At 36.2% G+C, this 16,941-nt stretch overlaps 1 protein-coding gene across 2 annotated transcripts in view; it reads left to right on the top strand.

Moving 5' to 3' along the window:
* QSER1 (glutamine and serine rich 1) overlaps positions 1-7,529 on the top strand; it is a 62,579-nt gene extending 55,050 nt beyond the window's left edge. For both annotated transcript variants that reach the window (XM_033119844.1, XM_033119845.1), the window contains exons 10-13: positions 420-517; positions 4,423-4,572; positions 5,821-5,916; positions 6,860-7,529. In XM_033119844.1, coding sequence (XP_032975735.1) covers positions 420-517; positions 4,423-4,572; positions 5,821-5,916; positions 6,860-7,000 — 485 coding nt within the window. In that variant the 3' untranslated portion in view covers positions 7,001-7,529. The remainder of the gene's footprint in view (positions 1-419; positions 518-4,422; positions 4,573-5,820; positions 5,917-6,859) is intronic.
* Positions 7,530-16,941: the final 9,412 nt, after the last annotated feature.

Genomic DNA, 16,941 nt, shown 5'->3' with positions numbered 1-16,941 from the left:
TGCCCCAAACTACAGTGAATTAAAAAAATCATATTCCCTATTTCATAAAATTGTATAGTGTTGGATAAATTTATGTTACAATACTATTACTGTTCAGATGGTAAGTGAGGGCTGGAGAAAGGAGGCAGCTTGCCCACTGTCACATCGCTCCCATCAGTCAGTTCTGGTGGCAGAGACAGAGTTAAACTTTGGATTCTGTCATACTACACTGCTTCTTGCTCACTTGGCTATTGTGAAACTATTTTTCAAGTTAGCTTTTATTCAGAAAGCTTTATGTCCAATATTTTAAAAGCAATACTTTACATAAGCCAATGAATTTAATGTCTTAATATATTAATGTCTTGAGAAAAAGTTGGATTTTGAAGAAGTCTTTGTGCTGATAGTTTATGCTCTTACAATACATTTTTATCTTGTTTTAGATGAGCTACTTTTGCCTCATATGAAAAAAATAGATAGCATGCTGAATGATAACCGAAAGAGACTTCTTTTGAATCTTCATTTGGATCAGTCATTCAAGGTATTTCCCTCAGTAGATTTATTAGCAAACTCAATGGCAATCATAGTCTTAAATATATAATGGGAAGGAAAAGTTATAACGTCAGTCTCTGTTTTATAAAATTTTTCTACCCAATAAAAATTTGATTTTTATTCATTATGAGTCTGTTTAGCCTCCTTTTATTTTATTGAGCACATTCTTAGTGTTAATCATTTGCTTTTTCATTTTTTAGGCTTTTACATTCACGTATTATTTATTCTATATAATAATTCTCAAATATTTTCAGAAGTACTTCCTTTCAATTACCACAATATTCCAATCTTGTTTATTTTTAAACCTTTTCAAAATTTTCACATTTCATCTGTAATTAGAATCGGCCTCCTATTAGCACAGTTATCAAAATTCCCGTTACTTGCCTAATTTACCCAATGTCTGAAGAAAAATTAACCCTCACATAATGGTAGGAAATATATTTAATTATATATGTTAATATATTTTAGTACTATGCATTGTTTTTGGTGTTACCTGAAATAAAGAACAGTAAGCTAATCTAAACTCAGAAAATTTATCACAAAAGATGCTTCGTAATCAAAAAATCTCCAGCTTTTCTTATTCAGAGTATAACATACAACATCTAGAATCATTTGAGTCTGTCTATCTTGGGAGAAGTTTTTTTATACGTTAGTATAGTTTTTTATATATATAAATAAGAGCTTATTTTTTGGAGACGTTTTAGGTTCACAGCAAAATTGAGCAGAAAGTACAGAGAGTTCTGTATGCCTGGTCCCCACACATGAACAACCTCCCCTATCATCAACATCTCTCACTAGAGTGGTACGTTCTCACTATCAGTGAACCTATATTGACACATCATTAGCACCCACAGTCCATAGTTTGTTTACCTTATGGCTCACTCTTGGTGTTGTACATGCTATGGATTTGGACAAATGTATAATCGCATGTATCCATTATTATAGTATCATTAGAGTAGTTTCACGGAACTGAAAATCCTCTAAACTCGATTCATCCATCCCTCCCCTCAGCCTCTGCCAACCACTGATATTTTTACTGTATCCATTGTTCTACCTTTCCCAGAATGTCATATAGTTGAAACCATACAGTATGTAACCTTTTTAAGATTGGCTTCTTTCACTTATAGTATGCATTTAAGGTTCTGCTATGTCTTTTCATAGCTTGGTAGCTCATTTCTTTTTAGCACTGAATAATATTCCATGGTCTGAATGTTTATCCATTCACCTACTGAAAAACAGCTTGGTTGCTTCCTAACCCTGGCAATTACCAATAAAGCTGCTATAAACATTCCATGTGCAGGTTTTTATATGGACCTAAATTTTCATTTTCTTTGGGTAATTTGTATAGCTTTTTCACATTCCTACTTTATCTGAACTCCCCATAAAAGTGAAAACTGACTTCATTTTAGCTAGGTGAAAAATTAAGTCTCTGAGATGGAGTTTGAAGTTAAATAACACAAATTCTACCAGTAGTCCTACACTCTTCACTGACATGCATTGCAGAGAAAAAAGTCAGACTCTACGTAGTAAGAAGCCCATTACTAAGAATTTGGTCTACTGACTCCTAGTCAAATACTTTCCATTTAACTGCTGTCTTCTAATAAAATATTCCTTTGGAAAGGAAATACCATGTTTTCTAAAGACAAGAGAATGTCATTAGATGTGTGTTTTCTAGATGTATTAAATCTTAATAATGACCAGTTTTGCTAACCATTTTTAAAATGTCAAACCAGTTCCCTAATAATTTGTATTAAAATAAATACACCACTTGGAATTTAATAGACTGAATAGATATTAAAATAGATATTTAATAGATTCAATAGAAATTTTTTTCAGGTTATGGTGAACTAAAAAATTAGTTTTCATAGTCTCATTTTCACAGAAAAAAACAAAATTTCTAATTTTGAAGTTATAGTTATTTTGATAATTTTCATCTACAGCAATTTGTATTGCAAAACCAAAATACACAGTATTAAAACTTAGAATGATTTGATGTAAAATATTACAAACAGATTATAAAATATTTTCTATTTAGAAATAATTAGCACCACTTCCCATGGTGATCTTGGTAATTTTAGGAATCCTAAAGTCTTTTGAAGTAAATGATGTTCTATTTTCTCTGAAATCTGTGTACTTCCAGTCATCTTTAACATCTTATGCTTATTAGAAAGATCATTTAAATTTTCTCCTTTCATCTCCATTAACCTAGTGTTTGTTGTTCCCAAATGTAGAATCCAATTTTTGTGTAAAAAGTAATTCTGGGTCCAAAATTTGTCAAGCCTGGGCATGTTTTATATGAAAAGTACCAAAGTACATAATAAAAGCACAAACAATCTAATAAGAGAATGAAGCTAGAAATTTAAAAAAGCTCATTCTGGTAGGAAATGCCAAATATTCTATTGTTTCTATTAAATGAAACATAATTCCCTCCTACACTTATATCTAAAAAATTAACTTATTTGTTAAAAAATGCACTGTTTTGGGGTTCCCAATATCACGTGCTTGGGAACACATACAGGGTTTGGAAAAGAGTAGCCTTGAAGGTTGTAACTGTTTATAAAAACAGTTAAGCTTATCAACTGAGAACTATATTCTGAGTAATATAATGGAGAAAAATGAATATAATGGGAGCACTTGAACCCTTTTAGTATGAAAATATTAAATGTTAGTAGTAGCTCAGTTTTTTAAAACAACATTAAAACTAGTTGAATTTAGCTACAACTATCACTCAGTTATTGTTTGCAGCTTTTCATATCAGAATGATTTTCCAAGTAGGTAAGGGATTAAAATACCCAGTGGCTTTTAAAGAATGGACTGGAATTGGTTCTGCCACATGGCCACTAAATTATCAGTGGTAACTACTATGTCATTGTGGTCAGAAAACTCAACAAGCTCTGTTTTACATTCTTAATTCACAACTGCTTTTCCTATAGTCAAAAGGAGCAAGAGAAGTGGTGAAGCCAGAGGAAGGTTACAACACTTCCTGTTTTCCCCTGCTCTCATGCTGATTCAGGATCAGATGAATTCTTTATAGCAGGGCTGGGCAAGGTTTCAGGGTGTTGACAGTGATTTAATTGGTAGAGCTTTGAGGAAACTTATACAGATGGTCCCCAGCATAACAGTGGTTTGACTTAACAGTTTCTTGACTTTAAGGTGGCGCAAAAACGATACGAATTCAGTAGAAACTGTACTTCAAGTTTTGAATTTTGATCTTTTCCTGACTAACGCTGTACAGTCTGATGCTCTCTTGATGGTAGGCGGTGGCAGCCAGCCACTGCTCCCAGTCAGCGATGTAATCCTGAGGGTGGCAGCGATACTTTATATTGTAGTGTTAAATACATTTTCGACTTAGGATATTTTCAGTTTACCATGGGTTTATCGGGACGTAATCCCATTGTAAATCAAAGAACATCTGTATCATGTTGCTTTTCCCTATCTTGAAACCAGAAAGGCATCACAACAAAGAACTCTACCTCACTCAGGAGTCCCCAGTGTCATGTGCTGTTTTTTAAAGCAGGTCGTAAGGTTGGTCCAGATTCAAAGGATGGGGAAATAGATTCCACTTTTTTTTTTCATTGAGGTATAACTGTCATATAACATTAGTTTCAGGTGTACAACATAATTCAATATTTGTATGTATTGCAAAATGATCACAATAAGTCTGGTTAGATTCCACATCTTGATGGGAGGAGCTACAAAGAATTTGGCCATGTTTAACACCCTACATGTGTATATCTTGTGTATATTTACCACACCCCATCAATGCCCTCCCCCCACATATATTTGTGTGTATATGTACATGCGTGTATACATTTCTCTATTTTTAAAATAAAATTTGAATAGCTGGAAGTAGTTTAGTTTTCTTATGTCAATTATTTTTGCTTTATTTTAAAGAATGCTTTGGAAAGTTTTCCTGAACTAACAATAATTACTCGAGACTCGAAAGCAAAAAGTGGGGGATCTATTTCTAAAATCAAAATGAATGGCAAAGCTTATAATAAGAAAACTCTAAGGACTTCTAAAACAACCACTAAATCTGCACAAGTAAGTATATAGTGACTGATTTGTAATTATACCTCTTCCAGTTATTAATATAATTCCTACTTAAAACATTGAAACAAGCAAATATTTTACTATATTGTTAAATGTGAAGTTTTTTTCAGGTAGGAATGAGCAGCTCTGGTCTAAGGAGCAGGGATTCTATCATATTCTTTGTTTTTCTTCATTGCCTAGCACAGTATCTGGCATATAGTGAGTACTCACAAATTTTTTAATAGGCTAATAAGCAAGGAACCATCTAATGCTTGTATTTATATTTTTTATATAGCTTTTTTTATCATTGGATACAAATTCATACAGATATAAATGAGTGTGCACATATTCCGTAAGATTCAATACTGACTATGTATCTGCAAAATTAGAACTGTAATTCATTCATTTTCTAACATGGTCTAAATTACTGCCTTTTCAGAAAACGGTTTAGCAACATATCAATTTGGTATCAATACAGAACATTGTATTTTTGTAGGAGCACATTCAAAAATGCATAAAAGCATATGCCTTTGCTCATTGCAGAATTGTTTGAAAGAACAATCCAGTTATGTATCACCAGTGTGAGATTGGATAAAGAGCCACCCAGATAATGTAATACTATGCACTTTTTAAGAAGAAAAGATAGATTCATTCATTGATTCAATAAAAAAATTTTTTAGTGACTACAGTTTGCCAAATAGAGTTCTAAATACTAGGAATACAACTGAAAAATAGTCAAAAATCCCTGCCTTTATATAATTTATAGTGGGTAGTGGTGTATGTAATAAATAGAAAGATATCCAAGTTTTAGCTAGGTAAAAAAACAAGTTATAAAATAAATAATTGCAGAACAATACGTATAGTATGATTCCGTTCCATTACAAAATTAGTATTAATGTAGGTTATGGGGGAAAACATGGAAGAGTATATAACATTATGTTAACCTTTATCTCTGAAGCAAGCGATTATAGGATTGTTTTACTTTATACATCATATGTTTACTGTTCAAATTTTTCTATATTTAAATATTTTGAAATAGGGTATATTTATAGTCAGAAATGAAGACTTTAAAATACACATTCTTGTTTTGAATAGACCTCTTATTAATAATAGTTTATTAATACAGCCCAATAATCAGCCATACAAGTCACTTTTAAGATTTCTATTGAGACTATATTGGTCTAGTATTTTCATAAAAGTGTTCTTAACTCAGATGCTCCATGAAATATCTGTATCTTTTAAACTCTTTTCTTTTTATAGGAGTTTGCTGTTGATCCAGAGAAAGTACAGTTATATTCTTTGTATCATTCACTCCATCATTATAAATATCATGTTTATCTGATATGTAAAGATGAGGTAATTATTTTTTAATTTATTTAAAAGAGAAATGCATGTTTTTTCCAAACTTTAAGGAGACTGTAGCTACAGTATATTTAATTTTTAAAGAGAATTGTTTAAAAATATGTCTATATTGACCTATAAATAATGACTAAAAATTTTATTGTTCTGAGCCTGTCATGTGTTGTGCTCAGATTAATTTGAGGCTCACCAGCTTTCACAGCTATAAGTGGTAATGTTTTACGCTGTTGGTGCTTGCTTTATATTTCCATAATAAATGGTACTTTATTGTATTTTCTTCTCTCATAATTCACTTTAGTCACTGCTTTGATAGCTCCCTATCTTCCTTATCACTAGACTGGCCCTATCCCACCTAATTTCAGAGTAATGGGGTTTTTGTGCGTTGGCATGAAGAAATGATGCTAAAATTTAATCGTTGCTTTTAAGTATCATAATTTAAGTTGCTCAGAAATTATGTATGACAATAATACCACGTTGTGGATGCGATAAAAGGTTTAATTTCCTCAGAGTTTAAATAGCTGTAGACAGTACTACCTTTTTTTGATAGCACTATCAGATTTTTTTTAATTAAAAAGGGTTAAATTGGCTCAAAGCTATAGCTGATGTATTTGTTAGTGGACTGGTATGGAAAGATGTTCATAAATCCAACCTCTATTTAGGAAAGAAGAAAGTAAAGATGATCATGCAAAATATGTTGATTCTTTTTACAATGCTTTGAAATGAAGAATTTACCCCAAAATTTGTCATTCTGCTTTTAACACAATTGAAAGGCATTGAGAAAGTTTGAACCACTTTCCCTTACTTGCTTCAGAAAATATCAGTATTTGTAGGTGGATTACTAAATCCTGTTTTCATTCAGGATATAGAAAACAGTAAGCCCTTAATGAAAAGCTTATAAAGTGATAAGTGTAAGCTAATGTGACAATTCTCTTTATTTTAGATTTCTTCTGTGCAGAAAAAAAACGAAGATTTAGGACAGGAAGAAATTGTTCAACTTTGTATGAAAAATGTGAAATGGGTGGAAGACCTATTTGAAAAATTTGGAGAACTTCTAAATCATGTACAGCAGAAATGTTCCTAACATTTCCACAAAAAGTCCATGTGTTCTATAGCACTAATGAAGTGGTGGAGGGAGGGTGATCACAGAGGCTCGAGGGCCTCAGATAATCAAATGTCCAGCAGTGGTCCCTGCAGGCCACCTGCCTTGATCATGGCATTTGCATGCTGACCTCTGCCAAAGGACAGTGGTGCTGCCAAGGAAGTCAGTCCAGAAATGGACCTAAATCTCACCACATTTTTATCCTAATGAATGATTTTTCTATTTTGTAAACCATTTGGGTAACTGAGTTTTATTTTCAGAAATGTTTTTTGACAAATGATGAAGCATGCACTAAATATTTTTTCTTTATTGCTAGAGAGAGAACACTTAAGTAGCTTGGTTATTTTTTCCTTTGACTAAACACCAGAATGAAAGAAAGGTGGCAGAAATCATGAGTGTATTCAGGTCTGGCCACAAACCGGAAAGTACTGTACATTATGTAAACAGATCTGGTGTGCTGTGACATTCTGTATAAGAATATCATCAATTTAAAATATAAAATTCTGAAACTGCATTCTGCTTTATGAATTCCTTTTACTCTTAACATGTTCAGGAAACTGGATGTGGAATTGGTGCAATTCTATGACTGCTTTTTGTGTCAAATTATATTGTGATGAAAAAAAACAATGACATACTATTTTCCCTATCTCAAAGAAAAGTATTTTCCTTTATACTGTTTTTCCTTTGGAAAAATTTTCAATTGTACATTTTCACTAATAGTTGTATTTTTCACAAGGAAAATGTGGTTATAATTATGTTTGATGTATCTGTACTACACTTTTCATTATTTTCAGTAAATCTTATTTAGTTATATATTGAATTTCTATTGTGAATTCTATCTTGAGGTAACCATTTTTGTTTATACAGATTTGCTTCAGTGTTATCCAGAATATACATTCAGTACTAGAATTAGTTTAGCTTTATAAATGGGGTTGTGTTATACACTGCAGTAATTTTCTGATTCATGAAAATAAATTTCTTACTAAACTAGCACTTGATTAACTGATTTATTGAAACAAAAATCTAACCACATTATACAATTTTAAAGAATAAAATTTATAATTAGACTCCATGCAGTGCTAAACACAGCTTACCTGACTCTCAGAACTGGAAGTGGTAGAGCTCTCCTTTTGGTGCCTTTCCAACCTGTGTACATGCTATTGTAGCTTTCTTTAGTTTTCTAGCTAGTGTGTCAAGTAGTTTAGTTGAGACAGTGAATGTATTAGGTTTCACATGACCTTATGTTTTATTTGTGTTTGCCAACAGGATGCCTTATTTGTTTGAGAAAAAGATTTACTAGTGTCCTTCTAAATGATCTCCTTTTTTAGGATTCTAAAAAAGTTGTTAATCATCATACTTTTGTTTATTTTGCCACCATTTAGTGCCTTAAGTCCTATCAAGAAAGCAGTGTTACTGCTCAACGCCCAAATAAGACATGCTTGTGTGGCTATTGCTATTGTCTTGATTTTGAGTTAACAGGCCAACTTCTTATAATTAAAAACCTCAATAAACTGGCAAAGAACTGAAGATAACATGTGACTTGATTTGAAAATAAAACATTGTAGCATTGAGTGAAAAATGAGTATTTGAGTTACGCTTACATATTTATTTCTAATGGTTATCTTTTTAAAAGCAATAATTCTTAATTCAACAATCTTTGTACCTGCCATTAGACAAGATAGTCAATAATCAAAATTTATCTCAAGGGTTAAATGCCCCATTTCTGAAAGTTTTTTTTAAAAAACTGTTTAGGCAGCTTACTTTGAACACAAAAGTAACCTATTAGATTCATTTTGCCTAACTCAAATAAGAGAATATCAGCAGTGAGAGCATCATAAAATTAATTTTGCTAAGTGTAGAAGAGTATGAAGCAGCCATATCTCATTCTGATATTCACTCTGGACAGAATTGGTTTGGAGTTTTTTTTGTTTTGTGTTTTCATTTCCAAAGTGCAGAGTAGATAGCTACATGTCCTAATGTATTATAAGGATACGTCTTTACATTACTCCCCCAGCTTACTTGCCTGAGTTGTTGATCGTTTAAATATTTTAAAAAGCCATCTTGCATTTAGGTGACTCTTGAAGTACACGTTTGAAATCACAAGCCACATTTTCTTCATGACAAGGCCCATGGAAAATAGAGATGTTTCCTGCAGAAAACCACCCATTTCCTTTTCAGCTGCAGTTGTCCTCAAGCTATTTGCAGTTGTATTCATTTTAATAAAGCAAGTGTTTTTATAATACCAGAGGCCAACCCTATAATATGCCTGGAAGAGATTCAACTGTTTTGCGCCATCTTCTCATTTGATCCATATAGCATAGACTAGGACATCAAAAACTTGGGCCTCAGAGGAAAGTGCTACAAATATGACAACCATACATAAGTCCATTCTTTATGAAGTTGAATAAATTCCTAGCTGGTTAGCAGTCGCATTCCTTGCCAGGGAGTTTGAAATGTATAATATAAAAATAACTTTAGGTTGTAGATTGAGTTAAAGAAGTAAAGCACATGTTGCCACAACCCAGGAAAATGTTTTTAAGAAAGATTAGATTTTTCTGCCTACAAATATCTGGAAATAATTTAATACGAAAAATCATTGTGTTGGCGTTTATTTCTAGTTCAGATTAATGGTTGGAAAAATAGCCTCCTTGTTTTCCTTTGCATGATAACCCAGTTATCCACTTACTTGATTCTCTAAAAAAAGTCATAAATTTATAAATTATAGTAAGTCAACAGTAGAAACTGCCCATTTTCAATTATACTATCAAATAGAAAACATTGGTAGATGGAAAAAAATCTTAATTTAAAATGGTTTAGAAAATGTTCGGATTACCTTTGAACTTAAAAATGAAAATTATAGATGACTCATACATTACTATTTTCAAAGCCTTCCTCACATGTTTTTAAACTCTCACTTTCCTTTTACTCCACATTTTCATTAGAGCAGCTATTTTCCAACGTCTGACTTTGGAGCTATACTCATAAAACATTGCAGCAGGGTTATTGAATCAGCTTTGGATCCCCAAAGTTTCTTCAGATGTACAAGTTGTGAATTGTATTTGTAGAATATAATTTTGTTTTAAACTAGTTCCATCTGTTTCTCAAAAATGTTTTTTAAATAGAGTGAAATATCCCAGGATGACTGCTTCTGTGTCAGTTGCACTTGACACACAAACTGCACAAATGAACAATGTACACTATTGGTTGTGCATTAATTTACATGTGCAACTTTTCGCATCTGTGTTCACAAATGCATGTTTTTGCAAATCACCTTTATTTATAAGTGACATTTAAAGTTAAGGATACAATGAAACCTGCATTTGTAGTCCAGAGTTTTAAGTGGTCCATAATACAATGTATGGAAATGTGAAAGACAATTTTGTATATTTGTTTGTTACTAACTCAGATCATTAAAATGAAAACAATTTTTTAAACAACAAAATCAGAATGTTTTGGGGTTTGGTCTTTTTTTTTTTTTTTTTTAAGAATTGGAAACTGAGATACTGTATTATATAAAACATCATCGTGTTACAGATTCCTCATATAACATGTTGTAGAGTCCTAAACAAAGTTATTAGGTACAGATGGTATAGGGCCCAGCCATGATTTTCTCAAATAATTAAGTCAATGTTTGATGAATTACACTGTCTCAGCTGACAATATCAGGAAATTGAGTTTCTGTGTGGAGATACAACTTTTAGCCCTTTTCCACCTATAAAGAAGTATAAGTTAATTAAGTCACCTTTCTAATTTTTTACTTGAAAATAGTGCAAAGTAGAAGTAATTGCTGATACCACCATATTTTTATTTATATAAAAAGGATTTTGTCCTACTGATCCTTTAATTTTCAGAATTAGACTCTGCCTTAACCTTTATATTTTAAAATATGATTAAGCCAAGCCTCAGGTTGGGAGGACTTGTAAACAGCTGGATGAGGAAGATGGCATAATCCTTAGTTTGTATTCAGGGAAATGGTTTCTGTTCCAGTTATTCCACTAAACTCGCTCTATTCTCAGACGTGTCATGTGAAACTTAATCTACCTGTTTTCTCATTCTGAAAAGAGGCAAGAAACAAAGTCTTAAGCTGTTAATGTTCTAGATTCTAGGTAGACTGGAAAGTTAGAAGAAATGCAAAGAGGTTTGGTAGCACTAAAAGAGGTATAGCACAAAAATAAGAATGACAAGTCCTTGCTACATTATTTACTATCTTTTACTAACTTGTAAGACTTTTTCAAAATCATTAAGCAGCTATTTTATACACACACACACCCATCAGCGCTTAGTTTGTCTTGTGACACTAGTGTAAGATTAATTAGAAACATGTCTGATATCAACAGTCAATTACGAAATACTTAAGGTCTGTAGCCAATTAGTCTTCTATTTCCAAAAGCATGTCTTTTACACAATAGGCACTTAAGAAGTTGGATGGATGGGTGAATACATAAATGAGAGGTTTTTTAAATCAGTTGAGTATTGTCATAGTGGCCTCTGCGTAGTTCCTAATTGTCAGTGATCCATCCCCTGCTTTCTATCTTTAAAAGAAAACATATATATTAAGTAATTGTGGTTTAAAAGTTTAAAAACAATTGCAAAAACCGCAGTTATTTTTGCACCAACCTAATAGCACCCATGTTTTTTTGCATGTCACTCTCAGTTCTCACTGAGCTTCCTTTTCAACAGACCAGAGTCCATTCTCTTAATTCTTATATTTAATTTCCATTTAATCTATGGAAGTGAATGGGCTATCATCAGAGAGCAGCTGTCTTTAAGCAGTGAAGCAAGAGAATTCAAAACACTAGCAACAGCTTAACAGAAAGAACTTGGCATTAGAATGAATTTTTTAAATTAGCTTCGTTTACATACACTCTTTATCAATGACTTAAGAACTGTTAATGGTCCAATCAGTATAAAGTCCTTTAAATGCCAGTCCTTCATTGAGTTTATTATAAGATAATGTTATTTGGCTGAAGTAGAAGTCAGGAAGTTAGGGTTTTTCACAGCCAATGTTAATGCAAATGCATTAACATTATCACAGGAGTTTGCAAACAATTCACTATCATAAAGATTATGTATTAAAAGCACCACTCACAAAGCATTGCAAAGCAAAACCTTGCCTTAGTATGCCCATTCTCATGAACAAACTGCCATCCAAATGAGAGCAATGAAAAGTCATAACTGTTAGTTGAGCACCACTATATTAACTGCTACAACAAAATACAATAGACTAGGTGGCTTAAACAACAGAAAATTATTTTTTCACAGGTCTGGAGGCTAGAATTCCCAGATCAAGGTCTAGGAGAATCAGTTGGTGAGGGCTCTCTTCCTGGTTTGCAGATGGGCTGCCTTCTTGCTGTGCCCTCAAATGGCAGACAGAGCAAGCTCTAATGTATCTTACCAGGGCACTAACCCCAAGATGAGGGCCCCACTTTCATGATCTCATTTAACTCTACTTACCTCTTGAAGGCTCCATATCCAAATACCACCACATTGAGGGTTAGGGCTTCAACATATGAATTTGAGGGGGGAAAAACATTCAGGCCATAATAACCACTGATGTGTCAAGTATAGCATAGAAGTGCTGAAAGCCAGCCCTGCAAATAGTCACTGATTGGCTTAAAATTATCTCTGATCTATCCAGAAGCAAGAACACAGTTTAAATACACACCTGTCTTCTGCTATAAGATTTTTAGAGTTTCACAGTGAAACTCCCTTCACATAGGGGTCAAAGAATTTTGTCATTGAATCATATTCTTTGAACTTCATAAAGGCAATAATATTCTGTCAGTTCCTAAATAAATCTTACCTTTCCCCATTTCTGTGTTCTGTCATTTTCTTGGTCCAAACCAGCATCAGTTGGCAGGACTACTATGTAGTAACCAATGATTTGCTATCTTCCCCTTTCCCATCTTGCTTTCCTTCTGTCCATTCTCCACACAGCAGTCACTGTTTTTAAACAACTGATCATGTGACTCCCCACTGGAAACCCTTCAATGCTGTTCGCTGCTCTTAGGATACAGTCCAAAACTAATGGTAACTTCCACTTTCAGCTGTGATGGAGTAACAGGGATCAGATATAAATTTCTGCCTTCAAAGGACAAAATTATGAGAATGGTTTTTAAAAATTAATAGGCAGCAAAGGACAATAATACTGAGAGAAAGGAAACAAATTAGTTGAGCCCTACAATGGTCCTAGCTTTCTTCCTGGAGAAAATTTCTAGACTACAACACAGGAAGAGTGAAACCAATCAGAGCCTGTAGGTTTTGCTAAATTAAGGAGACAAACTTCACACGTTGGGGAGGCCTAGGCCGCTAGAATTTGCAGAGGGAAATATCAGAGAGAAGACTGGTGCACAAAGATTAAGTTCTGGAGATTTGCAGTGGGTTCCTCCTTGAGATTCCAACTACGTACTGACCAGCGTACATGTGGGAGGAAACTACCAAGGCTAAGGAAAGGACCACCACAAAGAAAGAGTCAAGTAGACAACCCTCTGAGCTCACACAGGAACTAGCAGGGTTCACATTCCCATCGGTTAGACTGGAAAGACTTCCTAACACTAGTAGAGTCCTCAGAAGATTGTTGTCTCAACAATTGTCTCAACAATGCAACAAAATTGGACTTCAACTAATAGCTGTTCGGGATCCATCTAACAAAGCTTAAAAGCAAGCCTGAAAAAGATTAAATTGTTTTTGCATCACTTAACTGCATCCCAAAACAAAGCCCCAAAATATATAAAGGAATACAAAAAAATTTCCACCCCCAATAAGGTAAAATTCACATCATCATAAAAAAAAAAATTACTAGGAATGCAGAAAGGCAAGAAAATACAACTCATATAAGAAAAATCAATCCATAGAAACAGACACAGAAAAGACAACAATGATAAAATTAGTAGACAAGGATTATACAACAACTATTATAAATATATTCTAAGTTCAAGAAGGTAGAGGAAAGCATAAGCATAACAAGGAGAGACATGGAAGATAAAAAGGACGTAAGTTGAACTTTCAGAGATAAAAACTATAAATTTTGAGATGAAAAATACATTGGATAGGATTAATAGCAGATTAGATATTTTAGAAGAAATGATTAGTGAACCTTAAGACATTGCAATAGAAATTATCCAAAATAGAAACAGAAAAAGGGACTAAAAAAATTAAGTGTATTAATGAACCCTATAATAATTTAAAGCAGCCTAATATAGAAGTAATTGGAGGCCTTGATAGGGAGAGGGAGACAGAAAAAAACATTTAAAGAAATAATGGGGCAGCTGGTTAGCTCAGTTGGTTAGAGTGCCATGCTCTTAACAACAAGGTTGCCAGTTTGATCCCTACATAGGCCACTGTGAGCTGCACCCTCCACAACTACATGACTTGGAGCTGATGGGGCCTGGAAAAACACACTTAAAATAAATAAAAGAGGGACAGCCAGATGGCTCAGTTGGTTAGAGCACAAGCTCTGAACCACAGGGTTGCCGGTTTGATTCCCACATGGGCCAGTGAGCTGCACCCTCCACAACTAGACTGAAGGACAATGACTTGGAACTGATGGGCTCTGGAGAAGCACACTGTTCCCCAATATTCCCCTCACCCTAAAAAACGAAGCAAAAACAAAAAGGGTGGACGGTTGGCCCAGTTGGTTAGAGCGCAGTACTCATAACACCAAGGTCGCTGGGTCGATTCCCATATGGGCCAGTGAGCTGCACCCTCCACAACTAGACTGAAAACAATGACTTGACTTGGAGCTGATGGGTCCTGAAAAAAAACACACTGTTCCCCAATCTTCCCCAATAAAAATTTAATTAAAAAAAAAAAAAGAAAGAGGGCTGGCCCGGTGGCTCAGGCGGTTAGAGCTCCATGCTCCTAACTCCGAAGGCCGCTGGTTCGATTCCCACATGGGCCAGTGGGCTCTCAACCACAAGGCTGTCCCGCAGGAGATGGTGGGCTGCACCCCCTGCAACTAGCAATGGCAACAGGACCTGGAGCTGAGCTGCGCCCTCCACAACTAAGACTGAAAGGGCAACAACTTGACTTGGAAAAAAGTTCTGGAAGTACACACTGTTCCCCAATAAAGTCCTGTTCCCCTTCCCCAATAAAATCTTTAAAAAAAAAAAAAAAAAAAGAAAGAAAGAAATAATGGCTAAAATTCTTCTAAGTTTACTGAAAACTATAAACCCACAATTCCAACAAGCTCAAAGAACCCCCACATAAGAAACATGAGAGTGACGTCATAGGAATGGCGGCAGCAGGGCGCACTTTCTGAGTTCTCCTCCGCATCTTATTGCAAATGAGACCTATAACCCATCAAAGAACTTTTCGCTCATCACACAGAATAGCGGGGAGATTCGTGGATTACTTGAAGCTAAGAAGTACTTGAAGGTGCGCTAATCGGGCGAGCAGGGGAAGGAAAAAGAGGAGCGGAGTGAAAACGCCCGGCCGGCAGCGGCGGGAGAGCCCAGCCCCCAACGGAGCCTCAGCTGGCGGGGGCGAAAACCGAAAACCGCGGTGGAACCCGCTGTGCTGGGCCCGCACGGGATCCCAGGGCGGAGCGGAGAGCGCAGAGACCGGGGGGTGGGCTCTTTCCCTGCGTCCCACGGCTGATTTCTCCCGCCGGGAGGGCGGCCAGAGGGCCCTAGCGCAGACAAAAAACATAGTCTCCATACCTGGGCCCCTCCCCCGCCCCGTTCTTCCAATCCTACCCCGCCCTTCCAGAGACTTAAACCGGCCCCTGAACTGAGAAGTGGTGTCAGATTACAGAGGAGCCGTAGTGCTCAGGCTCTGGGAAGCCTGACGGGCAGCCCTGACCCAGGGAGACTGGGAAGTGTGTGTGATTTTGGCTGCGTTAGGAGAGAAGAGACTCCTCCACCCCCAGCCACCACCTTTTCTGGCCTGCGGGAAGAGGGCGACGCGCGGCTGGGCTGGGAGAGTGAAGACCCCTCCATCCCCAGCCCCCACCCTTCCTGGCCTGCCTAGGGTGGGGCGGGTGCAGCTGCAGAGACACACCCGGAGATCAGCAGTGAGGCAGGCGCAGCTCTGGGCTTTCAGCAGATCAGAAATCTCCCGCCCGCACTCACACACACACACACACTGAAGAAGTGCCTTAAGTCTCAAGAGTACTGGACACGGATCTGGTGGTGCCACTCTCAGTGTGCATATGTGCAGGCAAGGGCAGAAACTGCACTGACATTGTAAAAGCTATCATCCAGACCCCTCAGGCCCACGCTTTTAAGTCTGCAGTCCCAAAGTCTCTCTGGGCACCAGGTGACCGGCTCTGCCTGCGCAATAAACAGGGGGCTCTTTGGTACAGCAGAGGACAACCTGGACATTGCTTGGTGGGCTTAGGCCGAGACTGTCGCTGCTTTTTGTATTGCTTTGTTTTGTCTTGTTTTGCTTTGTCTTTATATCTTTGATATCTTTGCCTCTGTCGAGTGGGGGTTATCAGGTGGTTTTGCATGTGAATGTATTTGATATTTTTCTTTGTTGTTGTTGTTGCTGTTGTGCTTGGTGATTTGCTTTGTTCTGAAACTGCCCTGCCGGGGCCCAGCTTGTGAGGCACGGTCAGCAGATCAGAAATCTCCCGCCCGCACCCATACACACACACTCTGAAGAAGTGCCCTAGGACTCAGGAGTTCTGGACAAGGGGCTGGTGGTGCTACTCTCAGTGTGCATACGTGCAGACAAGGGCAGAAACTGCACTGACTTTGTAAAAACTATCATCCAGACCCCTCAGGCCCATGCATTTAAGTCTGCAGTCCCAAAGTCTCTCTGGGCACCAGGTGACTGGCTCTGCCTGCGCAATAAGCAGGGGGCTCTTTGGTACAGCAGAGGACAACCTGGACATTACTTGGTGGGCTCAGGCCGAGACGGTCGCTGCTTTTTGTTTTGCTTTGCTTTGTTTTGTTTTGCTTTGTCTTTATATCTTTGAT

This window comes from Rhinolophus ferrumequinum, chromosome 11 (genome assembly GCF_004115265.2).
Source record: "Rhinolophus ferrumequinum isolate MPI-CBG mRhiFer1 chromosome 11, mRhiFer1_v1.p, whole genome shotgun sequence".
Classification (NCBI taxonomy): Eukaryota; Metazoa; Chordata; class Mammalia; order Chiroptera; family Rhinolophidae; genus Rhinolophus; species Rhinolophus ferrumequinum.
This window is presented reverse-complemented; position numbering and strand designations above follow the sequence as displayed.